Here is a 19,947-nt window from a genome sequence, read left to right as displayed (position 1 = left end):
ATGACCTTGGTGACGTCACGCGGCGGGAAGAAGTGAAACATTTGCGAGTATTTATTTTTTCTTGAGTAGTTTTTTCCCCCAGACTCATCATGAGAACTAGGATCGTTTCGGAAGCCAACAACTTCGTTCAGTTTTTGAAGTAAGTCGTCGTTATTATTATTATTATTAAATTCTGGAGTGGGAAAGGAGCAGTGTAGATTATTTGGTTTAAAGTGATAAAAGAGTGATGTTAGAGTACTGACACTACATGAACCTGTGTGTGTGTGTGTGTGTGTGTGTGTGTGTGTGTGTGTGTGTGTGTGTGTGTGTGTGTGTGTGTGTGTGTGTGTGTGTGTATGTATGTATGTATGTATGTATGTATGTATGTGTCTGTCTGTGTGTGTGTGTGTGTGTGTATGTATGTATGTGTGTGTATGTATGTATGTGTGTGTCTGTGTCTGTGTGTGTGTGTGTGTGTGTGTGTTTCTGTACATCAGGCTGTGTCAGGATGACAGCAAAGACTCCTGGGCTTATCAGGTACAGCTGAATATTAGAGTTATGTTGTAAAGACATACAGTATAATTCATATTACTGGACTGATCAGCTAGTGCACTGTTTACCTGGTCTTACAGGAGTACATTAAAATATCCAAGCGTAATGATGAACCTCTTCTCAGCATGATTGAAGGAAACCAGGATGTCTTCATCTGTGAGAAACCGGTACGTCAGTCTGTGCATCAGTGCATTTCTATTTCAGTTTAGGTTTTTTTTGTGTAATACTTTAACAGTAGACATTATCACCGGCCACTTTTAAAGAATAGATCTGTAAAGAACAGCTGGGGGTGGCACTAGGAAGGAAAAGCAGCCTAAAATGACTTTGACAGAAAGCAGACACAACCATGGCTCTGGACTATGGGATAATAAATTATTACTCTTCCACTATAATAGACAAGACAGACAGACAGATTGGTAGGTAGGTACTTTATTTATCCCAATGGGAAATTTACAACTTCCAGCAGTATCCACAAATGTAGGTAATAAAAAATAAATAAATAAAATAAAATAGAAATATAACAAAAAAATACTAAAATTTAAGGGTACAAAATATAACAAATAAAATATAGTAAAATAAAATATAACAAAAAATACAAAATAATAGAGATTTAAAGGTATAAGAGATAAGTAATGTGCAAAAACTAGAATTTAAAGGTACAAGAGATAATGAGGTAATGTGCAAAAACTGCATGTTTACAATGAGTCTTGTTCAAATCTGAGTGTACGGTGCATAGTGTACAGTTTGCAGTACAGTCCAGGACAGAGATATATAATGATTAATGATAGAGTAATGATAATTTCAATCAGCACTATGTGTTTTGATGAGCATTATCTGCTTGGGTAAAAACGTTTGGGTATCTCTCTCTCTTTTTTTTAATTAGCCTCCACCAGTTTATGAGTCTGAGGATGTAGAAAGTACAGATGAGACCAGTTTCAATGAAGAACCACCTGTTAAACTGCAAGAGCGCAACATCATTGATCCACTTCCACTAAGCATCAGTAGAGCCAGGTGAGGGAAGCTATTAGTGTATCATTGGATTGGTAAATTTATTTTTTTGGTTTGATTTAATTAACATTATGCTTCTAGTCTTGCTGGATGCTTTAAATTGCTCTCTTGTTGCACAGAGAGATTTTGTCCTGGTACACCATGTCTCAGAATCCGAACATGTCCCAGGTGGATGCTCAGGTTCTGCATCCTCTTTGGGTCCGTTGTGACATGCAGGATCCTGCTAACACGTCCTGGCTAGGTGCGGAGACGGTCTACACTGGCAACAAGGCCACAGCTGTTAAACTCTACACAGTCAACTGCAAAGGTAATGCTGGGCACTAGAGCTTAACTTTTACATTTCAGACTAAAAGCAGGCAAAATAAATGTCAATAATGTCCAGACTGTTTACAAGCCATCAGACACCAGATTCCACAAGGTAGTGGTACCCAGTATCTCCTACTCCACTGACTTAGTTCCACATACACACTCCACAATTGTCATTCCATAGGTACTGTATACACATGTATGTAAATACCAAGGGTATATGTGAGATTTATTGTATTGTTTCTATTATTTTTATTCATCTTCTATTTTTTTATTTTACACTTTCTTGATATAAAGTTTTTTTTTTCTATTACTTTACACCTTCTTTGCACTGTTTAATAAAGGTCTCTCATATTAGTAGCTTGAAATTTGTATTTCATTCAGGGTCATCAGTGGATGAGGCCTCATTTATGACAATGGATCAGCTAAAACAACAACACCAGAACAGACACCATTCCACAGCGGTAACACATTAATTCTTTCTTCTTTTCTTCTTTTTTTTTCTCCCCCTCAATTTACTCACACCTTGGTGCCCCATAAGTTTGTCATTTTTCGTGTTGTTTATTTCTAGGTGGTGACAAAAGCCTGGGCCACATACAATCTTTTTTGTTCGGTGAAGGAAGAAAGTTTGGTTGTTGATTCTGAGAGCAGCATAACAGCTTACTTTACATGGAACAATGTAGAGAAGGTGTTGGAGATACCACCGCTGTCATCTACAGTTACTCTGGTAATCCTGCACTTTTTACTACTCAGTATTATTTGATCATTAGGCTTCATTTATCTTGTTATTAAATAGTATGTAAAGGTTTGCTATATTTAAACGTGTTTTGCTTCATCCTTGTGTTCCTATGTTTTTGAATGCTGGTTCAAAGCTTAATCAGTAAAACTGTAAAAAAAAAAAAATATATAAAATAGTTCTTTTACTTTTTTTTGGATAATTGCATGTTATTTGGTAATGATACTGACCTCATGATTGTACTATATACAAAAATGAATAAACTATAAGCAAACTAAGATCTAAATAATAAACATGACGGAAACGCTTCTGTGAGCAGGGGTCTACACTTTCGATGGACGGTGCTTTAAATAATCTACTATTGCACCGTACCATACTTATTGCTTTATAGTGCTACTATATAGAGGTCTGTGTGTTTAATAACAATTTTCTGAGATGAGTTCATATTTTAGGTTATTAATAATAAAGTTATCAGTAGCTGAAAAAGTTAAAAAGGTCTATTTTATGATTATAATAATTCACAGAAAAACTCATTTTGTTTTTGTTTGTTTTCAGTCTCATTATGCATCCTAGGCCCAGATTTTGCATCACACTCACTGTTGCTTTTGCTGATACAGTTTCATGAATAAAATGCATCTTTATCTTGTATCTTCTCTGCCATATGCAGCATATCAAGGTGGTAGCCGGAGATATCAGGAGCTCTTTGTATCAGACCTACAGAGAGCTGGAATTCCTTTTGGTATGTGTTACTTGAGCAGGATTCAGTTAGTTTTGTGTCGCATTCAAGAGCTGCCATTGCAAATATAATCACAAAGGGTGGTTTTTAAATATTGCTTAGAAATAAAGTCTTTAATACTTCTGTTCTGTTTGAGTAACCTGCTCTACAGAGTGGAAACAAATCATAAGCATACAGTTTTGCTAATGAAAGGATTTTTCTTTCTTTCCAGACTCTAGCGAAAGGCTTGAGGAATGAGGAGATTGAGTGGCTGGAGCCGCTGGACACGCGGTCTGCTGTGGATCTAACCCGAGCCCTAATTGAAGGTAAGCCTTCACGTCACTATAATGGCAAATAATGATAAATTATCCCTTATGTTTTGTTGCATTTTGTCCTTTCCTCTTTGCTCTTAGAGCTGGAGAATATTGCAAATGCAGTCCCAGGCCAGAATTTAAAAGGATCAGAGGTAAAGCAAATTAACTATAGGAACTATATATTTCACTTCTTTATACATAATACTTAAGCAAAATACTAAACACATATATTTTCTGGTTGTGTAACAGAACAAGAAGGTTAAAAACAACTCAGTGGTGAGTTTAGGTAGTATGTTAATAGAAAGAGGAGACCTGGACTTCACCGAGCAGCTCTGGGAGAGATTGAGAAGAAGTGAGTGATCGTTTGTTGGGATTTATTTAGAGTTTAGAATAAGTGTAAATGATACCACATCATATTATACGGTTTCTGTACACAATCCTTTCCCTGGTAGGTGTGACCTCATATCAGGACATAACAGACTCTCTGAAACTGGTCATCAAAGCTGTGCGATTTGGGCAGATTAAACCTTGGGTATGTCATTTACATTTTTGCCTTGACATATTTAAAGAAACTATCAAAGTTATAATTTCATACCTTTCTCAAAAAAATGTAAAACAATAAATTGTCTGTTTTTATTTTTACTGTATACAGTGCTGTATAAAGTGTGCTGTATTTTTGTGCACAGGTCCACAGGGACAGTAACAGCTCTCTGAGTAAACTGATAGTGCAGTCCTACCAGCAGCAGGTGGACACGGTGCCTCTCACCAGCCTCACGCCTGCCATCATGCTGCTGGAGCTGGGCCTGGACAAGATGAGGAAAGACTACATCAACTACCTCGTTGGTAAAAATACTGTTTAGTCTATCAAGATGTTAAGTTTTGATTGATTTTAACAGGAAATGTTCACAGAGAGTGCATTTTTATAGCTTTTTTATAGTGAATTGAGTCCCTCAGCTGGGATTATTTAATTACTGTTTCTGCTCTTAACAACAAAGAGCCATTTAATAAAGAATATAGCGTTGATTATGTGGCTGAGGTATGTTTAGAAAACAGTAACTGGATATTTCCGGTTTCCAGAAATGTGATTTGTATGGGATATTTTCTACTTAGCCCTTTGGAGTACTTGCATAAAATGGTTGGGGAGCTTTGCATGAGCTTGAATACATGGGTTCAGTGGATTTAAATTACAACAGTCCATTTAGCTACAATATAGCAGATATTAGACAACGTGGTGACTGGAAACCTTTGTTAACAAATAAAACATGCAAAACTAGACTGTGTGAGGGATCACCAAATCCCGGTAGTGAAATCAGGAAGTTTCCAGTTTGCATTTTCATAAATCATTTGAATTCTTTTATAAGAGTAAAGGGATGTACACCAATCAGGCATAACATTATGAGCACTGAGAGGTGAAGTGAATAACACTGTTATCTCCTCATCATGGCACGTGTTAGTAGGTGGGATATATTAGGCAGCAAGTGAACATTTTGTCCTCAAAGTTGATGTGTTAGAAGCAGGAAAAATGGGCAAGCGGAAGGATTTGAGTGAGTTTGACAAGGGCCAAATTGTGATGGCTAGACGACTGGATCAGAGCATCTCCAAAACTGCAGCTCTTGTGGGGTGTTCCCGGTCTGCAGTGGTCAGTATCTATCAAAAGTTGTCCAAGAAAGAAACAGTGGTGAACCGGTGACAGGGTCATAAGCGGCCAAGGCTCATTGATGCATGTGGGGAGTGAAGGCTGGCCCGTGTGATTGGATGCAACAGACGAGCTACTGTTGCTCAAATTGCTGAAGAATTTAAAGCTGGTTCTGATAAAATACACAGTGTATGATGGATCAGGGCTGTTTTGGCAGCAAAAGAGGGACCAACACAATATTAGGGAGGTGGTCATAATGTTATGCCTGATCGGTGTATATTATCAATGTAATATTACATAAAATGTTTTACTGTTTTGATAAATGTTAAAAAGTCTAATGTAAATGAAGTTAATTAAATGAAATAGTGTAGCTGGTTTAAAATATTGTCAACTTGCACTTAATACTAGCTTCTGTGCATTTAGCAACTACTATCTGAGAAAGCTCATAATGAAGGTTTTTTTAAGTACAGTTACTAGTAAAAGATTACAATAGACAATATTACATAGACAAAATGCTCAGTTGTATTTTCTCCAACAGGGAATGAGCTGACAACTCTCAACCATCTGGTAAGAACATCACTTGTCTAAAGCATTAAATATGAGTGAGTTCTTAACATGGACGAATCGGCATTGAAAGCCTGTATGTTGTTTCTGCATGATGAATTTCAGAGTTACTACATCAGCAGTGAGGTGAACCTACAGGAGCAGGTGATCAGACTGAGGAAACTGCACCACCTCATGGAGGTCCTGGGAACCTGCAGCAGCTTTCTCAACTTGCCTCATGAGCGCCTCTTCTTCTTCACTCAGTCAGTGATTTGCTTCTTTGTTTGTTTTACAAACTGTTTCTATAAAACACTCTGATGTCTTTAAATGTCTGATCACTGTGATTGGCTTTATTTCTTTAAAATCATAGGTCATGTTTGCAGTACTACAAAACAGCACCTTATGACGAAGAGCATGTGTTTCAGATGCAAATCAAACCTGCTCTGATCAGCCACTTTTATCAGACGTAAGTCAAAAGTATGCATGATTTACATGATACGTCATAAAGACATCAACAATTTGGATACCCCTGGTCAAATTATATGTTTTGTTGATTTTCTAAATTTAAACAACAAACCTACTGTTTACATGTTGAAAATAAACTGAAAAATAGGAATGTGTAAAAGTTTGAGCATTTAGTAATTCTCATTTTAGGAATTTATTCTCCAGTTTTCCTTGCAGAATGATTTAGATTTTCAAGTCTTGGGACTGTAAATGTTTTCTATTTAGATAATTAACAAGACATTTGACCGGGGGTCGACAAACCTTTGCTTAATGTTTTCCATTCATAGAGAGCAGCCCTCATCATGGGGAGTGGAGGTATCTAGTGGGCAGGGGTCACGAGAGGTGAAGACTTCCTTGCATCTCAGTGATAAACCTCTAGTGGATCATTTCAGCTTTATCTCAGGTAAAGTTCCCTGGGAAAGCTGTATCTATTAATTGTTTATTCTTCATCTGCATAAAGTATACTCTTCATGTGACTGCAGCCTTTTGGTGTCTAAAAGAAACAAATCTTTCAACTGCTCCATGTTTCAGATGTGCCACTGGACGCCTCAGTGAACGGAGAGATTGAGAAGACTGCATACTTCAGAGCGATGGTGTGCTGCAGCCTGGCCAGCTTCAGTTAGCAGGTCAGAATCAACAGCTTTGTTCTGGGCACTGCAAATATTATTTAATCAATTTCAAACATGTTTGACTTTTGATGATATGAAACCAGAGAGTCGATTGATGGAACACTCACAACTTGATGAAATAAATTAGTAGTTGGACTCAATGCCTCGGAGTCTTACAGCCTGAATTCAAGAACTAGTTGTTACATATATAAATATATACAGCGAGTCCTGGGGTTGTCTCAACTCATATTTTATGAATAAAAGGCCTGAAAATAAGTTCCTAATCCAGTATTTTATTTTTCATTTTCTTATGTGACTATATACCAGTCAGGCATAACATTATGAGCAGTGAGAGGTGACGTGAATAAGACTGAGTATCTCCTCATCATGGCACCTGTTAGTGGGTGGGATATATTAGGCAGCAAGTGAACATTTTGTCCTCAAAGTTGATGTGTTAGAAACAGGAAAAATGGGCAAGCGTAAGGATTTGAGCAAGTTTGACGAGGGCCAAATTGTGATGGCTAGACGACTGGATCAGAGCATCTCCAAAACTGCAGCTCTTGCCTGGCGGCCAAGGCTCACTGATGCGTGTGGGGAGTGAAGGCTGGCCCTTGTGATCGGATGCAACAGACGAGCTACTGTTGCTCAAATTGCTGAAGAAGTTAATGCTGGTTCTGATAGAAAGGTGTCAGAATACACAGTGCGTGATGGGTCAGGGCTGTTTTGGCAGCAAAAGGGGAACTAACATAATATTAGGTTGGTGGTCATAATGTTATGCCTGATCAGTGTATCTGTTTGAAAAACATCTCACACAGTGAATAAATATATGGTGGTCTGGAATTGTTTTTCACCAATAGAAACACCTGATTTTATTCAAACATTATGTCCTTTCTGCACAGATCACAATGTAATTAAGGAGCCAGTGTAGCAAATGAAGCTGATAAAAGTGGACAGTTTTGTTAAAGCTGTTTTTTATTTCTAGTTTGTTTGTCAAACTTGCTTTTTGTATGCAGTAACTATTTTGATCAAGTTGGTTACATGCCACACCAAAAAGGACAGTTTGTAACCAATCCACCAGCTGGCAAATTATTTGCATTGCACATGTGCTCTGTAGAGATACATACTGCCACTGTAGAGATGAGATGGCAGCAGAAAATGTTGTAATGTTTAAATGTTAATAAAGAATGGGAATCGAATATAATGGGCAATTATTCAGCAGTCAAATTCAGTGGCTGACATTTATCCCTGGAAATGAAACAAGGGAGACCGACGGATAAATTGTCATGAATTATTATTTGTATATTTTTATTTTTTACATATTAAATTAAATGCAAATAAAACCAACAAATAGTGTTTACTTTTAGACAGTCAGCATGTTAGCGTTAAGTGTCATTAGAATCTTTTAAATGCTATTTCTGCTAATTCACTTGAGGAAAACAAACTGTCATGTGCTAGAACTGAACTTGTGCTTGAGATATTTGCAATAGAGACAGTTCTAGTTTTCAAAACTTAATCAATTAGAAACAGAGATTTATCCCTTGCCACACACCATGCAAGGGCATTTAGATGTGGTGTATCATCATCACTCCAAATTGGGCTTTAAAAAGTATAATATTTAGCTTGAGAACACCCATAGACACTGTGTTAATATATTTTTTTTGTAGAATATGTTAGAAATATACCAATGTGTGGTTGTGTTCAGTTCTTTTTTTCTCTGCTAGGTGCGTTTGCGAAGGAGAAACATCAGAAATAGTGCGGTGATAAGAATGCAGAGTGTGCACACAGTGGGCACGACTATCTCTGTTACCATCTCCATGTGACTGGTCAAGGGATCTGAAACAGAGGCGCAATAAAACACTGATATTACAAGCTTGTTAGCAGAGTGCAATGCAAGCAGAGCAATTTAGTACTGAATCAGTTGCTAAGTATAGCTCATAGTGCTTAGCCTGGATTTTTTTAAACACTTGCATGACGCTATGCTGAGTCTGCATTTAAAGGCCAGAACATTTGAAGGGTTGATACTTTCTTCAATAGAAATTTCTGTTTGAGTGTGTCTGATGGCTTACCATAAATAAGTCTTAGAATATTGGCCGCTGTACTTCTCTGTTCCTCTAAAAAAAAAAAAAAAAAAAAAAAGAAAGAGAGAGGCACTTAGGCCAGAATGAATAGAGATGAATTGGTCTACCTCTATATGGTTATAGTCATGTACTAATACTTCTACCATGACTAGAAAGCTAGGATTGAAGACCCACTGCATTACACAATTTCAGTAAGAATTATAAGAATATAAAACGAATGATAACATTTCATATTCTGTGACATTCTCCTCTATTTTATTAGGAATACCTGTAACTTGCTTATTTATGCAATTATCCAAACAGCCAATCATGTCACATGAGTGCAGTGTGCAAATGAATGTGTAGATGAAGATCAGGAGCTTCATTTAATGTTCACATCAAACATAACATTTGGGACAAACTTGGACAAAGACCAAGCATCATTTTTCCAGTCTTCATTTGTCCACTTTTATAGAGCCTGTGACCCTTGTACCCTCAGATTGAAACCTGATGTGGTTTTCTGCTGTTGTAACCCATCTGTCTTAAGTTTCAGTATGTTGTGTACTCTGAGATGTTTTTCTTCTCACGACAGTTGTACAGAGTTGATATTTAAGTTACTGTAGCTTTCCTGTCATCTCAAACCAGTCTGGCCATTCACTTTTGACCGCCCTCATGAACAAGGTGTTTCTCTGCCACTCACTGGATTTCTTTTTTTGTTCTGACTGTTTTGAGTGAAAATCTCACAGGATCAGCACTCTGTGAAATACTCTGTGAAAACCAGCATGTCTAGTACCAACTACCATGTTACTGTCAGTCACTGGAATCACATTATTTCCCTATTCTAAAGTTTGATTTGAACATTAACTAAAGCTAATGTCCTTTTTATGATTGTTCTGCTGCAGCATCATTGGCTGACTGGGTAACTGCATACATTAATGTACAGGTTTAACAAATAACACTATACTCTATCATATATGCTTATGCAAAAACCTCTACAAGAGAAGAATGTGTCTTGATTTGTTCCCTCACTTTCCCCCTTACACTAGCATTTAGGTGTTCCTAGCCAGTGTGTATCCTTGTGTTTTGAATTTTGAGTTTTAAATCAGCTAGCATGATACAACTTCTTTCAATTTTGTTGGCTGAACCTTTTAATAATCCTGAGAACCCTACTCTAATGTGTCTTGGTGCATACTTTCTTCAGAACACATTTGAAGCTACAAAAATGTGTGTGGAATTAAGCTCCCCAGACAAAACATTAGTCACAAATGTTAAGGGGATAAAGGTAAGGATTCCACCAGTGTATTGAAGTGCATCTTGTCTATTTAAGCAATTATTCCACTAACATAATGAGCAATTCATCTCAGTTTGGTGTTTCATCTGCTGCTCCAAAGAATTTCAACAGACCCATTAAACTGTCAGTTGCATGACACTGGCAAATTCATCCATTTCCTTTGGCAGCTGTTTCTTTGCGAGTGAAATTGAAACTCCAAAGATGCTGTTATTAAGGGATCCAACGATTCTTTTTCAAATTGACGTGAATCAGTAATCCTGTTACTGGAGAAATGTTTTGCATGTTTATGATTATAATGATTAAGATCTTGGGCTTAAGCATGAACAACTGACTGGCTGATGCTTGATAATGCTGTTTCGGCAAAAACATTTGTTGGCTGGAACATACTTAAACAAGTACAGACTCGCTTACAAATGAAGCAAGCAGAGATGTAGAAAAGCAGCTACTGTATATACTATAAATGGAGTGGCAGCTCTGACTTTTTTTTAACGTCACTTTTCATCAGATTTACTCTGTCAGTTTTGGTTTGATTATTGACCTCTCTACAGCAAGCACCAGTCCTGAGCAGCTCTTTTAATGAGATGTAACATTGTTGTGTAATGGTGAAAGCTGCTTGAATAAGTAATTATGATGTGGTTTTTGATGCTGGCCTGAACATGAGACGTGAGCCTTTCTGGCCTCCCGGGTCTATGCTGGCTGAAACCCCATATTCATAGAAACGGACCACACAGAGTCTTTTTTTTTTTTAGGCTTTCCCGGCCAATGTGAAAAGCATGCCAAACCAAAAAGAGCACAATTAATCTCACTTATGCACTAGTTTCTGCTTCATCATGTACAAGCCAATTGTTTGGCATGTCTGCATGATTCTTATTTTCTATGGATTCAATTTTAGCTAGAGGGGCAAACAAAATAAAACGTTGTCAGCGAGTTAAATATTTTTTTTATTCTGTCCCATCAAAGCCTCCTTGAATCTGACTGTCTTGTTGGCTCAAAAACCTATCACATAAAAGTGATGACAGTTTGAGGTTATTTTGTGGGCTTTGCAAAAATAAGTGTTGCAGATCCAGAAGTAGATAGATGAGGTTTTATGCCATATATAAGAAGAACGGAACAACTGTCACTTTTCTGATTTATAATTTTCATTACTCTTTACAAATGGATATTTTTTTGACCCAACTAATCCTTCTTCTTTCCTTTAATATATTCGTAGATGCACTAACCTGCAGCCAGGAGCCGGTTGCTGGATGCACACATCTCTGCAGCATTCCTCTTCCACTTCTCAACCTGCCAATATCCAGATGAATCACACATTATCATTACTGGTGTATGTCTCTCTGTCAGTTCATGAAAGTTTGCATTAGAAGCTCAAACATTACAACTCTCTAAAGAATCCGATGAGATCTACAAACTCTTTTCATTGTTGTACAACTTCTTGTGTATCATTTATACGTGTGGGTATAAAAAATGTACTATATTTACTATATAATAAATGCCTTCGCATCTTAGCCATATGATTCCTGTTAAATCATAATGCCATAGATTCTAAAGCATTAATCGAATAAAAAAAAAAGGCAGCACAGAGAAAACATCTGGTACCTCTCTAAGATTAGGGAATCCGTTGGAGCTGATGATGCGTTTGTAGTATTGAACGGAGGCCTTGGGGTAACGGGTTTTATTCTTATTCTTAAAGTCTACATAATACAGACCAAATCTCTCCGAGTAGCCTTCATCCCATTCAAACTTATCCAGCAGAGACCATGCGGTGTAGCCCTTCACATTCACTCCATCTCTGATGGCTGCAGGAACCAAAAAAGAAACCAAAATTATTTGGTTTGAGCACTGTCATAATTCAGTTTAAAGGAAAAAACATAAAAATGGTTGGAGCTCAATCACTTGCCTTTCAGCATCTCATTGATGTAATCCTTATAGTACTGGATCCTCCAGTGATCACACAAGTCCGTGCACATCATTTTCTCAGATACTCCATTTTCAGTGATGTAGATTGTGGGGTTTCCATACTGAGTCTACAGAAGTAAAGTCATGACCAAATGCTTTTAATTATAGTAATAAATCTTTTTTTTTTTTTTAACCAAGCACAGAATTGTGGAAGCTGTTTAGTCAGAAGAAGTTGATTAATTTTCTATCACAGCAAACTCTGACATTAGTTCTGACTTGGGGTTAGGGTTAGGGAAATTAATGCATTAATTCTAATATGTTATTATTTCTATAGAAACATAAACTAGTGTGATGCATGCTCCACACAAAAAACAGTGTGTTATATTGTTGTTGTATGGTGAAGCATTCTGTGAAAAAGCATTCAGCGTTTTTGGAAATCTCCACTGTCAGCACTTTGAAACAGTAAGAGGTAGGTTTTTATGCTTTCCTGCTGACCTGACAAGCTGCTTTTTTGGTCTTATCAACTCAGAGGGAGAGAGAAAAGAGAGGCTAGTGAGGAAAAAAACTATATAGCTGTTATAAGTGATAAAACATTATGCAACATTAAATGGATACTAAAAATAGATAAGTTCAACTTTCAGTAAATTAAAATTTGCTAGTGCCAGCAAAAGTAAAAATTTCATTGTACGGTCTAAAGTGCTGTACTTTTACTGTGCACAATAAACCTCTTTAAAATCAAACTGCCTTGGTTTAAAAAATAAAAAAAACACTTTGAAATGTGCTGTTCTATGCAAATAATCAACTTTGGGGTGGTACCACATCAGCACAGCCTGTTGTGTTTTATTCTCTCCATATTGTCTGTTAAAAGAATATGTCAGAATATCTAAACAGTAACCATGATGAACCTTGATGAAGTTTAGCAGACGTCGGAAGCCCCAAGGCACAGAGTAGAGCCATTCTGAGCCAGGATCAGGCCAGCGTGGGTCCACCAGCTCAGCCAGGTCTCGGTCTGTGTAGTAAGAGCTACCTTGGTATGAAGGGATCGACTTCTGAGTGATGTAGCGTGTGGTGAAGTGCCCTACTCCTAGGAAGTCACACGTGCCTTTGATGTAACCTTTCTCCTGAGAAGAAAAGGTGGGAAGTCGAGATGTTCCCAACCGCTGCTGAGAACTCTTCCTACCTGAACACATGTTGAACAAAGCTAATGTATTCATCTATAAAGGACTATAGTCTTATTGAAATCATTGTGGTCATATATTACCAGATTTACAACTATTAATTATTTACATTTTAGCTTTATACCATAGTTCTGAAAGCACGATGAAGGCTAAATGTACCTATGAAGTCCTTCATGACCTGGGGGTAGTCTCCATGGAAGATGGGTGTTGCAAACCAGCCCATGTAGAAGTGGACATATCTCTCAGCTGCCTCTATGTCCTTAGGGTTGGTAATGTCCACCGGTTCTCCCCAGTCTCCAGACAGTGAGATCCCCAACAAACCTGCAGCAACAAGCAGATCTCTCACATTTCTCATAAGGAAGTATGACAGGGGATTGTAAACTCTTTAAATTAAGCTTGATTACCATTTTGTTTGCTTCGCCACTGACGATCATATGTGTGCCAAACCTTAGCATGTGCCTGTGGACAGCGTTATTAAAGTGTTATTATTTGATTCAAACTGTTTTTCAAATGAAACAGCATTGTACCAAATTCGAAGCGCTTTAAAGATGTTATGTATTATGTATGTATGTTATGTATGTATATGTTCTCTAACCTTGATGATGTGGTGAGCAGCCTTGTAGGCCCCTGTGCCTTTGAGCTTTAGGCCTGGAGCATGTTCTCCTGTTTCATAGCCCTCTACTGCTACTGACTAGCATGCAAACAATCATTTTCACTGAATGACAAAACTCAACAAGTAGCTGTCATTAGAAGGCAATGAAAAAGCAAAAGGCAGTACCCATGGGTTATTAAAAGTGATCCAGTGTTTCACTCTGTTTCCGAATCTTTCAAAACAAAGACTGGCAAAGTCATTAAAGTAGTTCACCATGCTGATGTTCTGCCAGCCTCCAAATTTCTCCTGCAAAACCTGTTAAAACCAAAGAACAGAAACAGCTGTTGGCAGTTTTGTTTTGCTTATATATGATTGAGCCAACGTTACATGTGGATATGATTTTTTTTTTTATTGTGAATGCACACCTGTGGAAGGTCCCAGTGATACAGGGTCACAATAGGAGTGATTTTATTTTCCACCAGTTGGTCAATAAGGGTATCGTAATACTTGAGTCCTTTCTCATTAACATAGTCATCTGTAAGCATACAGACATTATAAGCAGGACCATGCCATATTGAACAGACCCATATATCATATATAATCTATATTAAGAAGTATCATCCTCTTACACCTGATCCCGGTGGGAATGACACGAGGCCAGGAGATGGAGAAGAGATAGTGCTTCAGACTGAGTTCTTTTATCAGGGATACATCATCCTGCAAACAGAACAAAAGCTTTTTTCCCCTTACTGTGTGTACATTCATGAGCCAAAATCTTCAACTGAAGTAAACAATTGTAATTACTTTAACTTTATAATAGCCTTCACATGAGAAGTCTCCAGTGTTGTTAAATAAGACATTTCCCTTCTTATGACAGAACACATCCCAAATACTCAGTCCTTTGCCATCCTTGTCCCAAGCTCCTTCTGTCTGGTAGGCTGAACTGCCGGCACCCCACGAAAATCCTGCCAAAAGATTAGCTCAATCATCAGCCAGCCTTTGCCTAATTTGCAAGCTGGTGTTCAACTAGATGAATTCATACCAGTTGGAAAAGTGCCATAATAGAAGGAGTCATGGTCGTTCTTTGTCCAGTCGAAGTCCTCAGCCGCAGACAGACACAGCACCAGCACAAACACATGGCAGCATGACAGCATGATTTTTCAGACTTCTCTTTCAGTAGCACCAAACACTACTGACCTTAAGAATCAGAAGTGCCTACATAGAAAATGCACCCAATAATTACACCCAGTAAAAACTCCATCACTATTAAAACCAACAGCCACTGATCAACACCTAACCAAAGCTAGCAGCTAACAAAAACCTGCTGACACTATTAGACCTGATGGTTCAGATCTCACAATAATTCAGTAACTATACTATTCAACAGCAGCATCACATTAATAGCTAATTAATTAATATGTATAGACTCAAACAAATTCTGTTTCAGTGCATACCTTTTAAAGGATTCACATGGATCCACAGCAAAATCCAGAGATCACAATTACATCCAAGACAAATAATATCTAATATCTTTATTCACATCAAGTTCCAGCTCTCCACACTGCCTGTTTGGCAATCAGGACGCATTCAAAACCCAATCCTTTAGTGTGAAGGTCTCATGACCGCATTGTAGACCCAAATACCTTCCTATTGAAGATCAATGGGCTGTGATATCATTTTGCAAGGGTGAGCAGATCTCTTACAAACTGGGGTTTCACTGTGTAAGCAAATGTAATGTGAATGAAGCTGATACATGTGTTTACTGTGATAATGGCTGTAAATGAACTTGCATACTAAAATGTTATATTAAATCTGCATATGTTATGAGGTGGGAATAACACTGAACAATGTGCACTGAACAATATGTCCCAGTGTTATTCCTCTTATAGAGCACATCAACTAACAAATACCAAACTTTATTTATTTATGCTGTGGTAGGTCTAGAAAACAAGGTCACCAGGGTGTGGTCAATAGCTACATCATGACTGAAGTAAAACATCTTGGGCTATGTGCTAAAGGTGGCATCCATTTTTTAAACTGTTCCCTACTTTTTAAATCCAATAGCTGTTTTCTCTTTGAACAAACTCAATACATTCACCAATCAAATGTCAATGAACTCAGATGTTCATTCAACATTGGGTCTTAAATGAACAACCCAGCAAAAAAAATGAAAACAAACCAGATGGAGATTCCAACTTCTGTATTGTGCTTAAGTATTTTAAACCACTGTACTAAACATATACAATATTCCTCATGGAGTACAAAAAGACATCACTGTACAGTACTGGCTCATCAAGAAATGACCTAGGCACATGCATTAGATACACACATGCATTCACTCTGTCTCTCACATTACATCTAAAAAGTATCTCTGGCAACTCTCAACTTAAATGCTATGAAGTCAACACAGATTTATATAAGTACATTCAAACTGAATGTACTGTTATCTGAAACATTGGCTACATGTCATTTTTTTTTCAAAAGAAAGAAAGAAATACAATAATGGCGCAGGCTTAATTTAGAAAAGTGACAACAGTGTAGGCTTCGCCTCATATACAGTACCGAAAAATGAGCTTCTATGCTTGCTTGTTGCTACACACCATTTTGTGGTTTGATCTCAAGTTGTCTTTTACCTAGAGTTAATAAATTATAGCATAATCTGTAGACAAAACAAGAAACAGAAACAATCTATGAACACATTATCTTTTGGCATGCCATTTTGCTCATTACACACCTAAACAGTTCACTTGTGCTAACTGAATGTAAATTCAGTAGTCGTCATCATCTTCCTCCTCCAGCACCATATCAAGATCGTCCTCTTCGTCGTCGTCGTCATCTTCGTCCTCTTCCTCCTCCTCCATTTCATAGTCAGTAGGAGCACCTAGTATTAGTTTAGTCTGATTGATCTCACTTTCATTGTCTAGGTTGACCTCAGCCTGCATGACAAACAATGCAGAAGTAATTTTATAGCTGAATTAGTAATTTATGCAGTAGTTAGTTTAGTAAATACACTATATTGCCAAAGGTTTTGGGACACCCCTCTAAATAATTGAATTCAGGTATTGCTTTTCAGGAGCTGGGCTTGGCTACTTAGTTCAAGTGAAAGGAACTCTTAATACTTCAGCATACCAAGACATTTTAGACAATTTCATGCTCCCAACTTTGTGGGAACAGTTTGGGGATGACCCCTTCCTGTTCCAACATGACTGCATACCAGTGCACAAAGCAAGGTCCATAAAGACATGGATTTAGTTTGGAGGAACTTGACTGTCCTGACCTCAACCCGATAGAACACCGGATGAATTAGAGCAGTGACTGTAAGCCATTCCAAAACTGGGACGTCTGCCTGTACATGCACACGAATTTAATATGGAGTTGACTCTTTGCAGCTACAACAGTTTCAACTCTTCTGGGAAGGCTTTCCACAAGGTTTAGGAGTGTGTTTATGGGAATTTTTGACCATTCCACAAGAAGCACATTTGTGAGGTCAGGCACTGATGATGTTCTCTTGGGTTGAGATCAGGACTCTGTGAAGTTCCTCCACACTAAATTCGCTCATCCATGTCTTAATGGACTTTGCTTTTTGCACTGGTGTGCAGTCATGTTGGAACAGGAAAATCCCCAAAATGTTCCCACAAAAATTGGGAGCATGAAATTGTCCAAAATGCCCCTGAAAAACAACCCCTAAATTCAATGATTTGGAGGGGTGTCCCAAAACCTTTGGCAATATATTGTACTCGAAGATGTTACACATTTCCAAAATACGGAATCAGTCAATCTACTTGTTTAGTATTGTTTACCTCAGGAGGAGCAGGGTCAGTTGGGCTCTCCTCAGACTGAGCATTGATCATGGACTTCAGGGCTCCCTCTTCAAACTAGCGAAAACAAGCAATTACAGAATATACAGTGAATGTTTTTCAGTTGAATAGTATACAACAGGGGATTAAACTAAATTTGTTAAGGTCAGATTACATGAAATTCCTGGATGTGGTTTGGTTATTTTAATAATCAAAAGTTAGTGAGCTTTCTTGCCCTGTGAATGTGGGAACTATCATCATAAGACTCATCAAAGGAAAAAGATGATCAGACAAAATAACATTGTACTAATCTGCAGTGATCTCTCTCTCTCTCTCTCAAGCATGACAACCATAAGACCAAAGAAAGAAACTAAAGAAACTAATCTAGCAACCAAATGAATTTATAATCTGTGTTTTAACCTGACATCATGACAATCATGTGAACTGTAACTGAATTGATTTTTTGGGAAAGTCTTGTAATCCACTACGAAGAAAAATAGCCTCGACTGACCTACTAACAAAAATGTACTATCGATAAGTAACTCTTCATTAACAAGCTATAAATCTGAAGCTGTAATAATGTCTATTTCCAAAATTACTCATTTAGGAAAAACACTTTTAAAAAAGTGTTTTAATTTTTCAGTGACAGGAGAGATTACTTATGCATTCACATTCAAAGCGAAGATGCCAACACTATGTGGACTTTGAGGACGACAACAACCTTCTAATAAATACACACAATAACATCCTACATATGCTGTATCTGCATCACACAACCCCAACTGACTGTAGAAAGGACATTGTTCATAAACACACTCTCCGGTGTTTATAGTAATTTATAGTCACATTCTCCGGTGTCACCCAGATGAGGCTGGGTTCCCTTTTGAGCCTCCTCAAGGTTCCTCTCAAGGTTTCTTCCTTATACCAGCTAAAGGAGTTTTTCCTTTCCACCGTCGCCTCAGGCTTGCATTAATCTTGGACTTTTGTACTATTTTTCTTAAAAAAGCTGCTTTGAGACAATGTCCATTGTTAAAAGCGCTATACAAATAAAATTCACCTCACAACTTTTAGATTTATCTTTTCAATAAATGGTGACAACACATTCAAGTTGTTAATGTATTTAGTCTAATTTTTGTTCCAAATCAATGAACTATGACTTGACTAATAACCCAATCGTGCACACTTGCCGGCCAATCAGAAACTATTATGCGGTGAGGATGGACTACCCAATTTTCTCCATCACTTTGAGAGTTAAAATGTGGAGGAACATTTATGCAACTAAGCCTTACCTTCAGCCTGTTAAGCTGATCCTGCAGCATGACTTTGATTTTCAGAAGAGTCTCCTCTTCTTTCTTGAGCTCCTGCAAGCGACTCAGCATGATGGAGGAGTGGCTTTATAGCATTCCTGCACATCAGAGTACAACAAGCACAAGACTGCACCATTACTGTGAGAAAATAACTCTGATTCGATGAGGGAATATGAGGGACCATAATATCTGTTCTATTTGAAATGAACAGGGGATGTGGGCTTGATGGACACTGAGGAGAAACTGCAGTGTCGTGTGACATAACCAGTCTACTGAAGCTATGCTCAGTATGAAGCATAGTCTAAAGACAGAGTTTATACAATGCTTAGCTGATAAATTATTGTTTAAACATACACTTTTTACAATATATGAGACGAGATAACTCTGCAGTCTCAGTCTAGTACGTTCTTGCAATGCTTGTGTGAGCCAACAGCTCTTACTTCATCACGACAACACCAAAATATCTATTTAACTCCATGTCTTTGCCGTAATATCATCGCTCAGTTTCACCTCAGGTGAGAAGGAGATCGCTGGGTCTGAATGTTGGAGAAACTCACGAGAACATTCTCTATCAACTGGTACACTCCAGCTAGCCAGCATGCTAACAACAAACGAGAGCCCTCTGCTAGCTGCAGGCTAACTGACATTTAGTACACCAGCTAACGTTTAAACAATTTGACAAAACAGAAACAGGACTGATGTAGCTGTCTAATGTGAGTTATCCAAGCTCTAATGTGTCACATACCCCTGATACCACTTACTCTATGTTATTTCAGCGTGTAGAACAGGCATAATGGTGAGAAGCGGCTCTGTGAGGGTCCATGTAGCCTACTCTTTTTCGAGAACAGTCACGTGCATTGTTTTATCACGGACACGCGCTCACGGGCACGCGCGCAGTTAACGCTGGAAAACGGGTAGAAGACATTGG

At 37.9% G+C, this 19,947-nt stretch overlaps 3 protein-coding genes across 4 annotated transcripts; 1 reads left to right on the top strand and 2 right to left on the bottom strand.

Annotated features, from left to right (window-relative positions):
- The first annotated feature begins 4 nt into the window (after positions 1-4).
- zwilch (zwilch kinetochore protein) lies at positions 5-11,802 on the top strand. Its single transcript, XM_058388117.1, has 19 exons — positions 5-139; positions 477-516; positions 612-698; positions 1,415-1,542; positions 1,659-1,846; positions 2,230-2,309; positions 2,417-2,572; positions 3,249-3,320; positions 3,529-3,622; positions 3,710-3,762; positions 3,860-3,962; positions 4,063-4,142; positions 4,297-4,453; positions 5,785-5,813; positions 5,916-6,052; positions 6,160-6,255; positions 6,581-6,696; positions 6,825-6,919; positions 11,460-11,802. Exons 1-18 carry the CDS (start codon positions 90-92, stop codon positions 6,914-6,916), a joined length of 1,758 nt encoding a protein of 585 aa, XP_058244100.1. The 5' UTR covers positions 5-89; the 3' UTR covers positions 6,917-6,919; positions 11,460-11,802.
- Positions 7,920-16,782, bottom strand: lctlb (lactase-like b). 2 transcript variants are annotated; one of them, XM_058388119.1, is made up of 15 exons: positions 16,650-16,782; positions 14,958-15,130; positions 14,720-14,880; positions 14,545-14,632; positions 14,341-14,450; positions 14,102-14,230; positions 13,919-14,014; positions 13,728-13,782; positions 13,483-13,644; positions 13,051-13,325; positions 12,147-12,273; positions 11,846-12,045; positions 11,470-11,533; positions 8,968-9,012; positions 7,922-8,734 (listed from the first exon to the last, which is right to left on the bottom strand). In XM_058388119.1, exons 2-15 carry the CDS (start codon positions 15,067-15,069, stop codon positions 8,619-8,621), a joined length of 1,740 nt encoding a protein of 579 aa, XP_058244102.1. In that variant the 5' UTR covers positions 15,070-15,130; positions 16,650-16,782; the 3' UTR covers positions 7,922-8,618. The 2 variants fall into 2 exon arrangements, with proteins under 2 accessions (XP_058244103.1, XP_058244102.1); XM_058388120.1 differs by lacking the exon at positions 8,968-9,012 and having other exon boundaries at positions 7,920-8,734.
- Positions 16,099-19,935, bottom strand: snapc5 (small nuclear RNA activating complex, polypeptide 5). The gene is made up of 4 exons (XM_058388121.1): positions 19,781-19,935; positions 19,002-19,117; positions 17,716-17,790; positions 16,099-16,851 (listed from the first exon to the last, which is right to left on the bottom strand). The coding sequence occupies exons 2-4, from the start codon at positions 19,089-19,091 to the stop codon at positions 16,684-16,686; spliced, it is 333 nt and encodes a 110-aa protein (XP_058244104.1). The 5' UTR covers positions 19,092-19,117; positions 19,781-19,935; the 3' UTR covers positions 16,099-16,683.
- Between the last annotated feature and the right edge of the window lie 12 nt (positions 19,936-19,947).

Source organism: Hemibagrus wyckioides, linkage group LG04 (genome assembly GCF_019097595.1).
Source record: "Hemibagrus wyckioides isolate EC202008001 linkage group LG04, SWU_Hwy_1.0, whole genome shotgun sequence".
NCBI classification, from domain to species: Eukaryota; Metazoa; Chordata; class Actinopteri; order Siluriformes; family Bagridae; genus Hemibagrus; species Hemibagrus wyckioides.
Note: the sequence above shows the minus strand (reverse complement) of the source record. Positions and strands in the feature narration are given on the sequence as shown.